At 32.1% G+C, this 17,500-nt stretch overlaps 1 protein-coding gene across 1 annotated transcript in view; it reads left to right on the forward strand.

Annotated features, from left to right (window-relative positions):
• The window catches only part of LOC118440766 (uncharacterized), a 260,945-nt gene that overhangs the window by 236,722 nt on the left and 6,723 nt on the right, over positions 1–17,500 (forward strand). The window contains exon 10 of the mRNA XM_085657910.1: positions 8,306–8,416. Within this exon, the coding sequence (XP_085514036.1) occupies positions 8,306–8,406 (101 nt within the window). The 3' untranslated portion in view covers positions 8,407–8,416. The remainder of the gene's footprint in view (positions 1–8,305; positions 8,417–17,500) is intronic.

Consider the following 17,500-nt stretch of genomic DNA (forward strand, 5'->3'; position numbering starts at 1 on the left):
ACTGTGACGTTGTGCATAAATTTTCGATTTCGACGACATGTCGCAAAATGATTAAAGAAAATCGTTAAATATAACAATAATATGTACAATGTGTTATTATTGTTACTGTTGCTATTGTTCTTGTTGTTGTTGTTGTTATTGTTGCTGTTATTGTTGTTGTTGTTGTTGTTGTTGGAAAATATTGGACAAAAAGGAAAAGACTCTTGGAAAGTGAAATTTGTCGAAGCCCCACTCGACAATTTATATATATATATATATATATATATATATATATATATATATATAATATTGGTTATATAATATATAACCAATTATATATATATATATATATATATATTATTGGTTAGCTTTTCGTTAATCGATCTTTCCAATTGATGAGGAATAATATCCCCGATAGAGGATGAATGTATTCCTCGGTGATCGTGAAAATACGAATTTAAAAGGAAATTCACGGCGTGAAATGTGAAGGACATTTTCAACGACTACGAGCTACGAAATATCGGATTTCGTTACAGCTGTTCGAGATGTCAAGATGTATGTATGTCGCGTTATACTCGCGTTGAATATTGATCGAGTCGTTCGTTCATTCGTTCGTTCATTCGTTCGTTCGTTCGTTCGTTCGTTCGTTCGTTCGTTCGTTCTCGAGTTGGCACTGAATCATTCCAACGCGAAAAGAAAATCAAATCTTTTTTATAAAAGAGAAATAAATCCACTTTTTATAAAAAAAAAAAAAAAAAAAAAATAAAAAGAAAGAGAGAGGGAGAGAGGGATTAGTTCATTATCCGAGTAATTAAATTATTCGAAAAAGAAAATAGAAAATATTGAAGATTTCGTCTTGAGCATCTATCTAGTCAAATTAATTAATTAAGGAAATATTAAAAATTTTACTAGAGGTTATTCGTTTTAACACGATGGATATTGTAACTTGCGAAAATAGTTTGTATATGTACGTATACCTATTTGTGTGTGTTTGTTAATTCGTTTTTAGATCTTAATAACTTTTAAGAGTTTGAAAAAAAAAGGGAAAGAGATAGAGAGAGAGAGAGAGAGAGAGAGAGAGAGAGAAAGAAAGAAAGAAGAAGGTCATTTGCGGTCTCCATATAAGAGGATCAGACTGGCCGAGACTTTAATGGCTACCTTTATAATTCTGATGTTATCCGAAAGTTAGGAAAGTTAACGAAAACGAAATCCGTAAAGGCACTCGAAGTGGCCGAAAAAGAAAACGAAAAGAAGATTTTTTGGCCTAAACTAATAATTTGATTAACGAGAAATCCAATCGAAAGATTTCCAAAGTAATCTTAAAGATCGAATGAGAAAAAGAAAGAAAAAAGGGGAAGAAAAAAAAAGAAGAAGAAGACGAATTAGAAGAGTTATTACGGTAGTGGAGGCTTAGAAGAATGAAATATTTATTTTGTCGAACATTTTCCTTTTTGTTTTTTTTTTTCTTTTTGAATTTTTCTCTCTTTTTTTTTTTCTTCCTTTTATCCATAACGTTCCAATAGAAATCTCAGAGATTGTATGAATGAAATGGAAAAAAAGAAAAAATTAGAAAAGAATGTAGGAGCTTAGAATAATTTGTAATGTTACTTTTTCCTTTTTTTTGATTTTTTTTTTTTTTTAGTCCTTTATCCTCTCTCTCTCTCTCTCTCTCTCTCTCTCTCTGTCTCTCTATTTTTCTCTCCTCTCTATCTTTCTCTAATTTTTCTTTACACTTCCCTCTCCCCGTCTCTCTCTCTCTCTCTGTCTCTCTATTTTTCTCTCCTCTCTATCTTTCTCTAATTTTTCTTTACACTTCCCTCTCCCCGTCTCTCTCTCTCTCTCTCTCTCTCTTCTTTTACTTTTTTCGTAGTAACGAAAGTCAAGAATCTCGTTCATCGTCTCCTACTGTGATTCTCGACCACAGTCTCGAGGTCCCAAGGAAACTACTTGCAAAAGTACTTCTAGGCTAGTTTTACCGCCATTGTCCTCGTAATACCGCAAGCAGTTAAACGTGAGGAAGCGGACGCAAGAAGGTGAAATCCGCATAAATCCTTTCTTCTCTTCCTTCCTCCTACCATCCTCCTTGTTCCTCATCTACCTCCTCTTTCTCCTACTCCACCTCCTTCTACTACTCCTCCTCCTGCTCCTCCTCCTCCTCCTCCTGTTCCTGCTCCTACTCCTCCTTGTCCTCGTCCTCTTCTTCTTCCTTCTTGATAGTGCTCGTACGACATCGTGGAAATTTACATCGTACGGTGCCAACTATTCCGAGACGTTGGAAAATTTATATTCTCCTAGAGACCAACAAGAGAGAATTAGGAGTTAAAAATAAAATGTACAATTTTCATTCAATCATATACAATCATATAATAATGTCATTTAATGGGATATTATTGTTCGAATGTATTTCTTTAATTAATTACTTTAATGTTTTTATATAAATAATTTTCTTTATATATATATTTACACACACATTTTCGTTTCAAAGTTAATGTATCTGTGTATCTTATTAAATCGATAGAAGTAATTTAATCGTATGATTTACCATAGATATATTTTAAAAAGTATCATTGAGAGATACGATTTTGATTTGATTGTTGATTTTGATTAGTGATCGTATTTGGTGATATATCGCTTTAATTTGTCCTAACTTTGAGTACTCTTCTCTTCCTTTCTCTCTCTCTCTCTCTCTCTCTCTCTCTCTTTCTCTCTCTCTCTCACAGTCTTTCTTTCCCTCTGGCTTACCACCATAACCTCCAAGACATCTAAGAAAGAGAAATTACCGGATTACGTCGACAGGGCAGAAGGTCAAGCCCTCTCACCATGAGGTGATTTCTCTTCCAAGTCTAATGTCCTGATTTCGAAATGCCTTCGAAGGACGTCGTCTTCCATCGTTTCTGATTCAAGGACACCAATCTCTCTCTCTCTCTCTCACTCTCTCTCTCTCTCTCTCTTTCTCTCTCTCTCTTTTTCTTTCTCTCCCTCTGTCTCTTTAACGGTGTCATTTCTATTCAACCCCTTATAATTAATCTCTATGCGTCTACTTCTTCATCTTCTTTTTTCCTTTTTCTCGAACTTCTTTAAATAATTTTCGTTGTAACAAAAAAAATTTATTATTATTATTATTATTATTATTATTATTATTATTATTATTATTATTATTATTATTATTATTATATATAATAAAAATCGATCGATTACAAAAATCGATCTTCATGAGATATTTGTAATTTTATTTAATATCTAAAGTTATTTAAATATATTTAAAAATGATTTAACAAAATTTCAATATGATTGACAATAGTTAAATATATCATTAGACATTATTAATCGTATTCGAGTTCGATTTCATTTTATTTTGACAATGTTAAATTAATAATTAAGATATTTGAATGTAAAATCGATAGAAGAAGATTTTGGTTTTGAAAAGTAATTGCGTTTGGAAATGCCGGGGAGTGGTGCTGCTGGTAGTGGTTGGGGGGGGGGCAGGGAAGAAGGAGGTTAGTATAGGGAAACGAAAATTTTGATTGAATTTTCGTAAATTGCCAAATTGAATTATCGATAGGATGACAATAGAGAAGAGGATCTTGTAAAGCACGAAAGTAATAAGTTGTTCTACGTGATTATTGTTCGGTAGTAAAGTTGTAGTTTAGTCGGGAAATACTACTATAACTATACTAGGACGATCGATCACGTCGTTTAAGGTTTCTAGACGATTGTTACGAAGTATTTCGAAATTCTTTGTTGCGTGAACGAAGAAAATAAAAAGGGAAACGATAGAATTATTTTATCGATATATCTTTTTTTCTCCAATTTTTTTGTTCTTGTGTTTCCATATTTTTTATTCTTTTTTTTTCTCCTTCCTTTTTTTCTCTTCCTCAATCGCGTACAAAATTTTCTCACTTTCGAACGAAATATCGAGATATTTCAAGAAATATACATACATACATACATACATACATACATACATACATATATATATATATATATATATATATATTTTGTTCAAACGTGTATGTAGATGAGGGTGCATACGTGTGTGCAGTTCTCGTAGAAAAATACGAATAAAAATTTCTGTCAAATTTGTCAACAAAGGAAAAATCAAATATCCTATTCCCTTGCGGCCGGCAAAAGGATAAAAATGGAGAATTGAAATTTTTATTTCTAAAACTGACCAGCTGGAGAGAAAAAGAGAGAAAGAGAGAGAGAGAGAGAGAGAGAGAGAGAGAGAGATGGTAAAGTGAGAGGAAGTGAGCAATAGGAAATTGTTTTACTAGCCGTGTATGTCCTGCAACGCGTGCAATGTGTAGTACGATATAACGCTTGCTTTCCTCTATTTAGGAATTCCATTCAACGAACGTGAGTCGATAAATCGGTGAACAAGCAAGCTCGCCAGCTCGAAATACTATTGTTATAGCAAAGTTACATTAACCGTGTGATCGTTTGAGGTAACATTAATCGTACCGTGTAAAATCACCGTTCTCGCCGATTCGTTTAACATCACACAAGAATTGGGATTGGGTATTCGACGAGTGAACGCGGAGAAACGAGGAAGAGGAGATGGAGGAGAAAGAGGTAATCGTAAACGTTACCTCGCGCGAATTAAATAATCGTTCGATAATTGTAAAATGAGATTCGTCAATTTTACACATTCCCTTTCGTTCGTTAGTTAATTTTCAATTATTCGAAATAAATCTTTATACTAATTTGTACAACTTTTTCCAAATATATCGATATAATTTTCTTTTTTCTTCTGTACTTTATTTTTTTCTTTTTTTTTTTTTTTTTTGTAGACCGCGGTTACAAGTACGCAAATTTATTTATTCGTTAATGATCTCCAATCGCAGTTTCGAAATTTCGAGAATTGAGAGGCGAATATCATTTAAGATCTTTCGATGTTGTTAACAATATTCTTCTTTTTTTCTTTTTTTTTCTTTTTTTTTTTTTACAGAAAGTTGCGCCAAATTTTGTACAAGCGAATATGTATCTCGTTGAAAAATTTTATTTTTGCGATCTTCGTAAAATCCTTCTTTTCGTTTTAGTTCAGATACGAGTTAATTTCTTTTCTCGATCAAAGCGCACTTTTTTGAATTGGAAAAATTGAAAGACAATTTTCGAGAATGACATTTTAGGGAAAGAAGAAAAAAAGAAAAAGGGAAGTTCGTGCGCGCGATAGAATGCGTATCTTGTTCGTTTATAAAAAAAAAAAAAAAAAGAAAAAAAAAATCTATTCCATATATTCATTGAAAATTTTTCTTAATATTAGATGTAAAACTTAATTTGTTGATTGCATTACAATTTTATACTTGAAAATTTCTACCTAAGTTCGAAGATCAAAAAGGTCGCGTTGAAGGGTGCCTTGGTAAATGTCAATGGTCTCTGGCGGAAATTAAAAAGATCTTAGAAAGGAAAAAAAAAAAACAAAGAGAATAGAAAAGGGAAAAAAGGGAAAAGAAAAGAGGAAAAAAGAAGAAACAAAAAAAGAAAAGAAAGAAGAAACCAAGGGGATGAAAAAATGAAAAGAGAGTGAAAGGATATAAAGATAGAGAGAGAGAGAGGCAGAGAGAGAAAGTGAGAAGGATAAGAAGAGTAGGGTGAATGCATTTTTGAAGCATCCTATCTATCTCGCGTGATCAAAAAGGATTTTTTGGTGATCGTTAAGATACGTGCATTTTCTTCTTCATCTTCGAAGAAAAAATAAAAGGATTACTCTTGTTTTCTTCACATATTTTTTTTGTTTTGTTTCCCGAACGTCAACTTTTATCCCTGATACGTTATGGTATTTTAATGAAAAACCTTAGGCCCTTTCTTTCTCCCTCCCCCTCTCTCTCTCTCTCTCTCTCTCTCTCTCTCTCTCTCTCTCTCTCTCTCATACACACATTCTCTCTTTTACTTTTTTTTACTCTTTCCCTTTCTTTTTCTCTCTTTCATCCTTTTTTCTTCTCTTTCTTTCTTTCTTTCTTTCTTCCTTCCTTCCTTTTCTTTTACCCGATCATACTTCTTCATGTGAGCGTGAAAATAGGTGGTAGAACGAATATCCGGATTAAGATGGCTAACGGGGATTTCACGATTTCGAGATTTTTTTTTTTTTTTTTTTCTTTTTGTCGAGCTAGAGGTAAAATGGTAGAATGTGGAACGGAAAGAGAAAAGAGGGTGGAAAAGGATGAAAGAAAGGAAGAGAAAGAAAGAGAGAAAGAGAAATGTGAACAAAGTGGATGTCGTAGATCGTCATGTGACAAAGAGAGAAAAAGAAAACGAAAGAGAGAAAGAGAGAAAGAGAAAGAGAGAGAGAGAGAGAGAGAGAGAGAGAGAGCAATCAAGAAGAACGAATTGACAAATTCCGTATCGATCCTGGACGTCGTCCAAGAGGCCACGATTTTTATCGAAGTTATCGAATCGTTTAAGAGGATGGGAGTAGAGACGATCGATGTTCGCGAACCAATTTCCGTAGCCGCACGAACTACTCTTAATAACTACTTACGAATTTTTTTTCGTTTCTTTTTTTTTTTTCTTTTTTTTCTTTTCTTTTTTTCTTCCTTTTCATCAAACAAATCGAAACGATTCCGAACGAATCCTTTATCGATTCCTACTTATATTATAACGCTATATATTTATAGTAACATTTATATACTATTGACGTATGTATGTACTTAACTATCGTACCGTTGTATTATATTATAAACAATGCATTGTATCTTAAGTAATCGCATTTTACGATTAATATGATTGTTATATAATTAAAAAAAAAAAAAAAAAAAAAAAAAAAGAAGAAAAAAAGGGGGGGGGGAAATGAAAGAACATTGATGTCAAAAGAAATTGACATTTGAATTGACATTTAAATTAAAAATATCATTTTAATAACTAATTTTAGGAATGGGTATTAAAGACGTTTGAAAGATAAGAAGTAAATGAAACAAAACAAAACAAAAAAAAAACAAAGGAAAGACGCGAACAGAGCAAGAAAAAACAGAAAAAAAAAAGAAGAATGAAAAAGAAACAAAGAGCAAGGAAAAGACATAAAGCATAAATTATATACTAAATAATAATAAGTAAAGAAAATTTAACGATTGAAATATAATAATTAACTTAACATTAAAATCGATGTTCCTATGCGAGTGCATGCATAATATATTAACTATACCTACTTACATAGATCATAAATTGCATTTAATTATCCCGTCAAACAAACCTTATATATATATATATATTTATATTCTATAGGAAATATATATATATATATATTCCCCATAGAATAATAGTGCTAGAACGATCGTAAACATATCCAAGTTGGTTCGGTACCAAACAAACTGGTAGTTAATAAAATCCAATGACGAGAACAGGAAGAGCATTTATGCCTGTATTTAGCGTCGTTCAGTTGGTACCTTCGTAAGGGTGAATCGTAAGGGCGTATTGCGTCGTGTCGCTTTGCGTCCTACGGTGAAGCTATTAATAAGAAGAGACCTTAATAATTTCGATGAAAGCCAAGTGCATCCAACTATTATCTACGAAGCGCAACTAACCTACCTTCGAAGTATACGCTCAAACGGAAGCCAACGACAACGAGACCAAAATACGTCAACCATCCCTTCCTTCTTCTTCCCTACGTTCTCTATTTCCCACTACCACCCACATCATCCCCACCCAACAATCCCCATCCAGCTCTTCTACCCCCGCGTACACGTCGGAGTGCATCTGACAGAAAACCTATAGACGGGTAGTACGGCCATTAATGAAATGACAAATGCGTTCCCGTCGACGAACGACGAGGACGAAACGCAAAGCGGAGTCTTTCCTGCGGAAAATAAAATATTTAACATCGTGATTTACGAGGCCTTTCTCTGCCTCTCTCTCTCTCTCTCTCTCGCTCTCGCTTTCTCTCTCTCTCTCTCTCTCGCTCTCGCTCTCTCTTTTTTCCATTCGAATTTTTCTTTATAAATCGAGCCTTCGATAAAATTTCAAATATTATTTTACTTTATCAATCGAACGTTATTCTATAGAAAAAAAAAAAAAAAAAAAATATATAAAATAGAAATGAAAAAGACATTATGTTACAATAAATGGTAACTTTTAGTAAGATAATTACTAGAATTAAATGGAAAAAAAAAAAAAAAAATAGGTAAAAAAAGGAAAAGAGATCTCTTAAAAATCATTGAAAAATAAATATCTTTATCGTCCTTTGTCAATCTTTTTGTTTCCTCGATTTTTCTTTTCTCCTTCTTTCCACTCTCTCTTCTATATATATATATGTATATATATATATATATATATATATATCCAATTCAAAAAAAAAAAAAAATAATTAATGATTTCCTTTCGTTATTATCCACAGGCGAATTACCAGCGGCCGTGCACGATGGAAACGGTGTATCGCGTGCTGTCCTCAATCTCTGGCTGATTCATTTGACAGTGAGCTACGTTTTCTTCAGATGACAATACTAAGGTAAAAATTATAATATAAGATTAATAAAATAATATCTATAATAATAAATCGTCATAACGTTTGCCTATATATTTCTCAATTATTTATATCACTCGAAGATATATGTACATATATATATATATATATATATATATATAATAAATTATTAAATGCACAAAAATAAAAGAGAGAGAGAGAGAGAGAGAGAGAGAGAGAGATAAAGAAAAGAAAAGAGATAGCAAGTTCGATTGAAGCATTAATTCGTTTATCTCACTTGAAGATGTACACGCATACGAATAATAAAATGAATAAAAGCGAGATAGATATAGAATGATAGAGAGGGAAAGAGAGAGAGAGAGAGAGAGAGAGAGAGAGAAAGATAAAGAAAAGAAAAGAGATAGCAAGTTCGATTGAAGCATTAATTCGGTTATCTCACTTGAAGATGTACACGCATACGAATAATAAAATGAATAAAAGCGAGATAGATATAGAATGATAGAGAGGGAAAGAAAGAGAGAGAGAGAGAGAGAGAGATAGGAATTTCGATAGAAACGTTAATTCCTTGGAAGGACAAACAAGCTTCCAATTATCTCGCTTGGACTACGTTTCTCTTGAGCAAGAAAGATCCTTGCAGACGGTTAAGCGTCACGCTCGATAATCCATCGTCGTTTCCCATCGAAATTCACGAACGAACGAACGAACGAACGAACGAACGAGCGAATGAACGTACGAATGAACGTACGAATGAACGAGTTACTAATTACTCTTATAACCAAGAACCATCACTTCCGCGTTTTCTGTTAAAGCAAAAACCACATTTGATCTTGGAAAATGTACCTTTGATAAATGTGTAGGAATAAAAGAAAAAAGATAAAAAGAGAAGAAGATAGAGAGGAGAGAGAGAGAGAGAGAGAGAGAGAGAGAGAGACAGAGAGAGAGAGAGAGAGATAATGAGATGTAAATAGATTCTATCAAATCTCTTTCCTTTCATAGATATTCATTTATTCGAACCAGAATAATTAGTCGTGTAATTTTTACGGATAATTTATACGGCTTAAAAAAAAATCTCTTTCTCTCTCTCTTTCTCTCTCTCTCTCTTTCTCTCTCTCTCTCTCAAGCGATATAAATTCAAACTTCACCAAAAGGCCACAACATTCTTAACAAACATAATTTTCTTGTTTTCTCTTCTTTTTTTTTCTTTTCTTTTTTATTTGTTTTTCTTTTCTTTTTTCCTTCTTCTTCTTCTTCTTTTAACACGTAATCATAATACGTCGTTATCATTCGATTTAATCGTGAATAAGTATTGCCAGAGTTTTAAATAAAAAAGGCTATTTACTTTAATACGAAATAATAATAATTTTCGATTAGAAAAAAAAAAAAAAAGAAATACTATGTAAGATTGTATTTATTTGGATATGAGGTTTTAAAAACATTTTCAAATAAAAAGATACTACAGTGTTATTTATTTATTTATTTATTTATTTATCTATTTATTTACGTATAAGATACGAAATATTTTTTATGTTGTATTTTGTTTTTTTCTTTTTTCCCCTAATAAAAAATGCGACAGTATATTTGTTTATTTATTTAAATGCAAAATGGCTGAGCATTTTCAATTAAAAAAAAAAATATATATATATATATATTTATTTGTAAAAAAAGAAAACGAAAATGAAAATACTAATATTATTTATTTGACACGTAAACTTAAAAATTTCGACATTACTTTACCGATCAATATCTACTACCTAGTTACTGCTATTAGTCATACGTTTTTTTCTTCTTCCTTCATCAGATAAATTGCATCGAATATTATTTCTTTTTCCAATTCCTTTTACAGATAAATTCATTAATACAAATTGAGAAATGATCAGAGCCGTGCACAATTTTTTTTTTTTACTCTCGCGAGCAAAAAAAGATGAGAAAAAAAGAAAAGAAAAGAAATAGAAAAGTGAACTCCGTCTAAGGGAAACATTGTTAGTACTGTTTTTTATTTTTTACTTTTTCATTTCTTTCTTCTTTTTTTTTTTTTTTTTTTTTTTTTTTCTTTTCAAACACAAAGTCTTCGTTCTTATTACTTCCTAATTATTAGTTATCTTCTCTTAGTTTTCTTTCTCCTTCTTCCACATTCTTCTTCAACCTTCCTCCCTCTTTTCCTTCCTTCCTTCCTTCCTTCCTTCCTTCCTTACTTTCGTCTTTTTTCTTCGTTTTTTTCTTTTTTTTTTTTTTCTTTTTTCATCGTAAGATATTTAATCCGAGTTTCGAATGAGTTTCTCAGATGCCAACCGCACAAAAAACGCCATCGACTGCTCCTAAAGTTGCCGAGAGAAATTTTCTGAATCAACGCGAGAGACGATCGTACTTGTTCTTAGTTATCTCGAAGATTCTGTCCTTGACTAAACCGATCGAATAACGAATTAAGCAGAGAGAGAGAAAGAGAGAGAGAGAGAGAGAGAGAGAGAGAGAGAGATGCGCTCTTCTTTTTCGTTGCCATCCATCTCGAATATCTCGATTTTGTTCTTTTTATCAGGACTATTTCGAAGGACCAATTACTTATATCATATATTTCTTCTTCTTCTTCTTCTTCTTCTTCTTTCCTTCTCTTTTCTTTTTCTCTCTCTCTTTTTTTTTCTCTCTTTCTTTCTTTTATCTCATCCCATAAGTTAATTATAAAGTTTCTCGTCTAATTAAAATTTCGTTCGATTAAAATTTCCTTTATTAAAATTTGATAGACCAATTAGCGTAACGCTCGAACAACTTTTGTGTCCCAACGTTCTTCGTACGAAAGAAGAATATAATTAATCGCCTTTTTCTTTTATTTATTTATTTTTTATTTTTTATCTTTTGTTTTGTCCTTCTTCTTCTTCTTCTTCTTCTTCATGCTATACTTTTTCACGAACATGTTCTCTCTCAAAATTAAAATCGATAAAGATTAATGATATTTTTCTCATTCGTACTCATTCGACTTTCTCCGTACGTATATATTCACGTAAGTGTAATAAAATGAAATGAAATGAAATAAAAAATAATAATAAAGTAACCTTAATATTTTCAACACGTATACGTAAAAAAAAAAAAAAAAAGAAAAAAAAAAAAAGGAAAATACAATGAAGTTTTTTGCATTACAAATTCATAGAAAAGACTTCAATTAATTACAAGATCTCATATTCGTGGCTAAGTTGTTTTGAAAATTAAACGAAATCTTTCCTTATTTTTTGTTTTTTGTTCTGTTTTCTTTTTTTTTTTTTTTGAAGAGAGGCAAGTTCCGTTTCTCCATAAAATTCTTCCCTGACGAAAAAGAGAGCAAAGGAAGAAAAAGAAAAAAAAAAAAAGAAAAAAAGAAAAAATATATATATATATATATATATACATATACACACGTGTATGTATATTTCGTTCTTTCATTTTGCACGAAGGCTTTGTTATTTAATTAAAAATTAATTATATTACGGAAACTGCGGTAACGTGTTGCCGCACGCATGCTACTACTAAAACGAAAACGTTCGGTATGCGTGAGAAAACTTTTTTCCAAAGTTTTTTTCATTTCCTCTCACTTCCCTCCCACATCCCCTCCTATTCCCATCCTTTCCCCATTATCGTTCTTCCATTTTTATTTATTCTCCTAAGAGTTTCTCGTTAGTTACATATGCTATAAATAAATAGGAAAACGAAATCTGTAATATAACCGAACGAATCACAGTACGAAAATTCTACAACGAAATGAATATATATATATATATACACACTCATACATATATATATATATATATATATATATATACATACTCTAGCGGATCGTACGTAAAACGTTACTGTGTGTACACTCGAAAACGAATCGTAAACATAAAAATTCACAGGAAAGGAAACATCGAGTTAGAAAAAAAAAATAGATACACATACGTATAGAGATGGGAGCGAGAGAGAGAGAGAGAGAGGATAACGCCGATATGCGAGCTACTTCAGCTACGTGAAAAACCGATTTGTTTGGTAAATAAGTATGTATGTAGGTATCGTATACGTATATATCGATCGATGATGATCGAATGTTTAAAAACATATACATTTAATCTTATCGCTTGTCCTATTGTTTCGATACGTTCTATACGAAAGACATTTACCGACCTTGGCAATGAAAGTTTAGAAAGAAATAAATGAAAATATAAACTAATCGATATTCATTAGTTCAGTCGTGTCGTTCAGTCGGCAATGAGCATTCATCGGAGACACATATCTAATATAATTTTGTAACGTAGACTTTTGACACGTTTCTCATCGTTTTCTCTTTACATTTTCTATCTATCTATTTATCAATCAATCAATCTACTTATCTATCTATCTATCTATCTATCTATCTATCTATCTATCTATCTATCTATGTATCTCTTTTGTGTGATATTGTAACGACACGATACCTGAAATAACAGCACGAAACGCGGAAACTATAGTTTATACGTTATTGTCGTACCAACCGTAGCAGAGCCAATGGTGTGACCAACCAGACCGTTATCTCAGCTCTCAGCTTTCATTATCGAACGGCATAGATCATAGCTCCTCTCTGTAGTATGTGTGTGTGTATATGTGAAAGTGTATGTCTGTGAAAGTGTGTGTATGTGTGAACCAATGCGTGACGTTACACATCCGTTCATACCTCATCGTTGAGAAGAACAACGTCGTCATAATTGTACGAAGTCGTATAATGCGACTACGTAGATCTTTCTCTTTTTCTTTTTCTTTTTCTTTTTCTTTTTCTTTTCCTCTTTTTTTTTCTTTTCTTTTTTTTTCTGCTTTATTTTTCTTTTCTTTCTCCAACGAAACTACGAGGAAGATGATAAAAGAAGGAATAGCACAACGTTTCACGATTAATTTATATTAATATCTCGATTATTAAACTTGTGATATATATATATATATATGTGTGTGTGTGTGTGTGTATTATTTTATGTTAGAAAAATTCAATTTAAATCAACAAATTATTAATAGTATACAAGAATATTTTCATTTTGTTTATGATACAGATTTTCAATGTAATCCGTTTATATTATCATTTATAAGCCATTAACATGAATTACCTGAACTAACATTAATGGACGTGAAATTAATTCATAAAATGTTTCATTTGTGTAAATGTCTCTCTCTCTCTCTCTCTTTTTTTCTCTCTCTCTCTCTCTTTTTCTCTCTCTCTCTCTTTTTCTCTCTCTCTCTCTCTCTCTTTCTCTTTGTATCTGCGGTCTTAATAGAGTATACAACGTACATACGTGTACGCGTAATTAGATCTCCTTTTGTGTTATTACGATGGCGTTTCAATTAACCATGTTAAATCGTGAGACCACGAACGTAGAGTATATCGATGGGGTTGAGGAATGGTATAAGGGTACGGGACGGGACGGCAAGGGGTAGAGAACGTGTGTCTGGGCTTAGGATACGCCTGGTTACATGGTTCATTAATTAAAGTAATTTTCCAGTTCTACGTTCTCCTCACCCATATATATATATATATATATATGTATATATATCCCATTCCACTATACTACCTCCCCCGTCCAATCCCCTTAGTCAAGTCCAATGGAAAATAACAACGTCGTTTGTACCAATGATATTAAAGGACTATAATGAGTTAACTGCTTAAAATTGATATATTAATAATACCGATAATTCTATACGTCTTAACGAACAATAAATAATTTATATATATATATATATATATATATATATATTTGTATGTATGTATGTATGTATGTACCTATATGTGTGATCATTGTCTTGTATTCTTAAAAAATGAAAAACTATACTTTTATAAGAAAAAGGAAAACAAAGGGGAAGAAAGAAAATTAAGTCGATCCATTATCGTCTCAATTTCGTTGCAAATATTTATTACTACGTTACTTCCTCGATGTTAATAATTTTAATTGTTACATTTTCGACAAATTTTTAACGACTAACTTACTCATCGATCATTTTCCTTCTCTCGTATTAATTGTAATTATCGGGATATTTGACCGAAATTAAATCTTAAATAAATTTACATCGTAGTATCGTCGAATCTCGTGATAGAAAGAAAAAGAAATAGAAAAAGAAAAGAAAAGATGATTTCGTTTCTCGCTTTAATTTAACGGAGTTAAGAGAACGTAAAATCAAGACCATTGTAAATTTATATGCACGTGTAACGTACATATATACAAATCCTTGAAATGGTACAATTATGTTTGAATTGAAATGAAAAGCTCTCAAGGTTTCTTGTCATTTATTTTACTTTATATATATATATATATTTTTTTTTTTCCTTTTTCATTTCTGTTTTTTTTTTCTTTTTTTTTTTTACTAACTACTTTGACAACGAAATATCGAGAGTGTAATGAAAAACTTTTTTTTTTATTTTCTCTCACTCTGCCCCTCCTCTCTCTCTCTCTCTCTCTCTCTCTCTCTCTCTTTTATTGTTCAAAAAACAATTAGATATAACGTCGTACACGTGTTTCGCGTATAATCGCGTTTGCGTTTTAATTGCTAAGCGATCAGAAAGAATTCGCGTAGAGATATTAAAAATGTCGTATATAATCGTATTTCTCTGTCGTCACGTAAAATCATCAACCATTCGTTTCGACGGTATTATGTTTTTGTATTATGCAAAGTTGATCGATCGCATGACGTCCGTAATCGATAACGATATATAGATATTTTTTATCGACTCGATGAACGAAGGGAAGAAAGGAAGGAAGGAAGAGGAGGAAGGAAAGAATAGAAAGAAGGAACAAAGGGAAAAGTGGGATAAAAAGAGTGTATAGAATCAGAATTAAAAAAGAAAAGAGAAAAAAAAGAAAAAAAAGATTAGTGGAGAAGAAAAATTAAAAAAAAAAAGGGGAAAAATGAAAAACCAATGAAAGGAACGAATAACAACAACCCATAACCAAAGAGCGGAAAAATAATTTCCGAATAACGAATATATATATATATATATATATATATATATATATATATACATTATTTCGCTCGCTTTATATGAAAAAAATATTCAGAGAATTTTTTTCAGCATAAAAGAGACATTTTATTACCATATTATACCATCTGAGTGAACTGACTCAGAAAGCGGGGACACATTTTATTAAATTAATGCGACTGTAGGTTTCATAATTAGAATTTTCTTTTCATCAGAGAGAGAGAGAGAGAGAGAGAGAGAGAGAGAGAGAAAGAGAGAGAGGGAGATGTGAGAGAGAGAGAGAGAGAGAGTAATAAAGTTTTAGCAAGAACACACACACAGTGGGAAAGCTCTCAATTAACAGGAAATAAGGTATAAAGATAGAAAAATCTGAGAGAGAAAGAAGGAGAGAGAGAGAGAGAGAGAGAGAGAGAATAAAAAAGAAGAGAAGAAGAAGAAAGAAAACGAAAGCTCGCGCTTATGGTATTTGTTGAAAATTACATAAGATTACTTTGATTATACAATCGGATTAGATTCTAATCATGGTTATTAGATACGCCTGCCGATGAAAAGACGAAGAAGAAAAAGAAGACAAAAAAAAAAGAAAAAAAAGAAAAAAAAAGGAAGATAAGAAAAAGAAGAAGGAGAAAGAGGAAAAAAGAGAGAAAGGAGAATAAGTTGAAGTAATAGCTAGCGGCGGCATCACCACCACCACCACCACCACCACCATCACCACCACCACCACTACCACCATCACCACCACTACCACCACCATCACTTGCAGCAGCAACAGCAGCAGCAACAGCAGCCTTGGTTAACGTAAACAGCTTAACTCTGTCTCGTGATTCATCGACTTAATCCAATTACCTGACAGCCTTTGGCTTATCTCTCAAGAAGCAGCCCCGTGCAGGCCGTCGTGTCTCCTGCAAATTTATCAATTTTTCTCCTTGGGGAGTCTCGCTTCTTTTTTCTATTTCTACTTCTACTTCTACTTCTACTTCTTCTTCTTCGTCTTCTTCTTCGTCTTCGACTTCGTTTACGTCTATTCTTCTTTTTTCTTGTTTTCTTTCTTTCTTTCTTTCTTTCTTTCTTTCTTTCTTTCTTTCTTTCTTTCTTTGATATTTCATCGAACGACACAGTGAGAAAATAGAGATTAAAGAAAAATTAAAAAGAGAAAAAAAAGGAGAAAGAAAGATCGGAAAGAGACAACTCGTTACGAACTGGATTCGTTACGATCGTAATAGAAAGAGAAATGGAAGAGATAGATAGATAGATAAATAAATGGATTGATAGATAGATAAAGAGAGAGAGAGAGAGAGAGAGAGAGAGAGGTATAGAGAGATCCGCCAATTAGTACGCAGCAAAGGATCCATTATCCTTTGTAGTAAAAGTGTGTAAACAAAGGAAAGCTCTTATTTTTATTTCCAAAAGGTATTTCGTAACTCTTAGCCTTGTTTTATCCGATCAAGTTCTTATCCATTTCGTAGAAACATATCACCACCATTCACCAACCATCACCACTTACTATTACCATCCCCATCATCCACTGTCATCGCTATTACTTATATCAGGATTGTTTGCTATTGGTAACAAAGTATTCTTGAACGTGATAGCAGTAGTAGTCGCAATAGTCAAGATAACGTATCCCTTTTTCTTTACGATCAATATATATATATATATATTTTTTTTTTTTTACCAAGACAATTTCGCGAAAAGTTTGGTTTAAAACAAGATCTCAAGGATTCACAGGAAAACGATACGTACATACATCGTTATCTGATAAAAATGTTTGATAAAAGAAATGAAAGTTTTTATCAACGAACATTTCCTTTCGTTTAAACGTAATAAAAATATCGTAAAGTAAACGTATCGAAAAGTTATCTAAGTTAAAAGTATCTCGTTATGAAAGAAATTGTAATAGTCGGTGAGTGGCTGAGGCGGTGGAGGATCGGGGAAGGTTTATCCTCATATCGGAAAATTTTCAATCGATCGTTCCAATTTCTTTCTATTTCTTTTCTCCTCTTTTCTTTTCTTTTCTTTTCTTTCCTTTTCTTTTCTTTTGCTATTTTTTCTCTTTTTTATTCCTTCCTTGTTCTCTAGTTTTTTATTTTATTTTTTTCTTTTTTTTTTTATCACCCTCTCCCTCCCCTTTACAAAACGTATACAACCCTTCTATGCCTCTTTGCAACTTCGAC

Source organism: Vespa mandarinia, chromosome 6 (assembly GCF_050613455.1).
Source record: "Vespa mandarinia isolate Hongniang chromosome 6, ASM5061345v1, whole genome shotgun sequence".
In the NCBI taxonomy this organism is placed as follows: domain Eukaryota; kingdom Metazoa; phylum Arthropoda; class Insecta; order Hymenoptera; family Vespidae; genus Vespa; species Vespa mandarinia.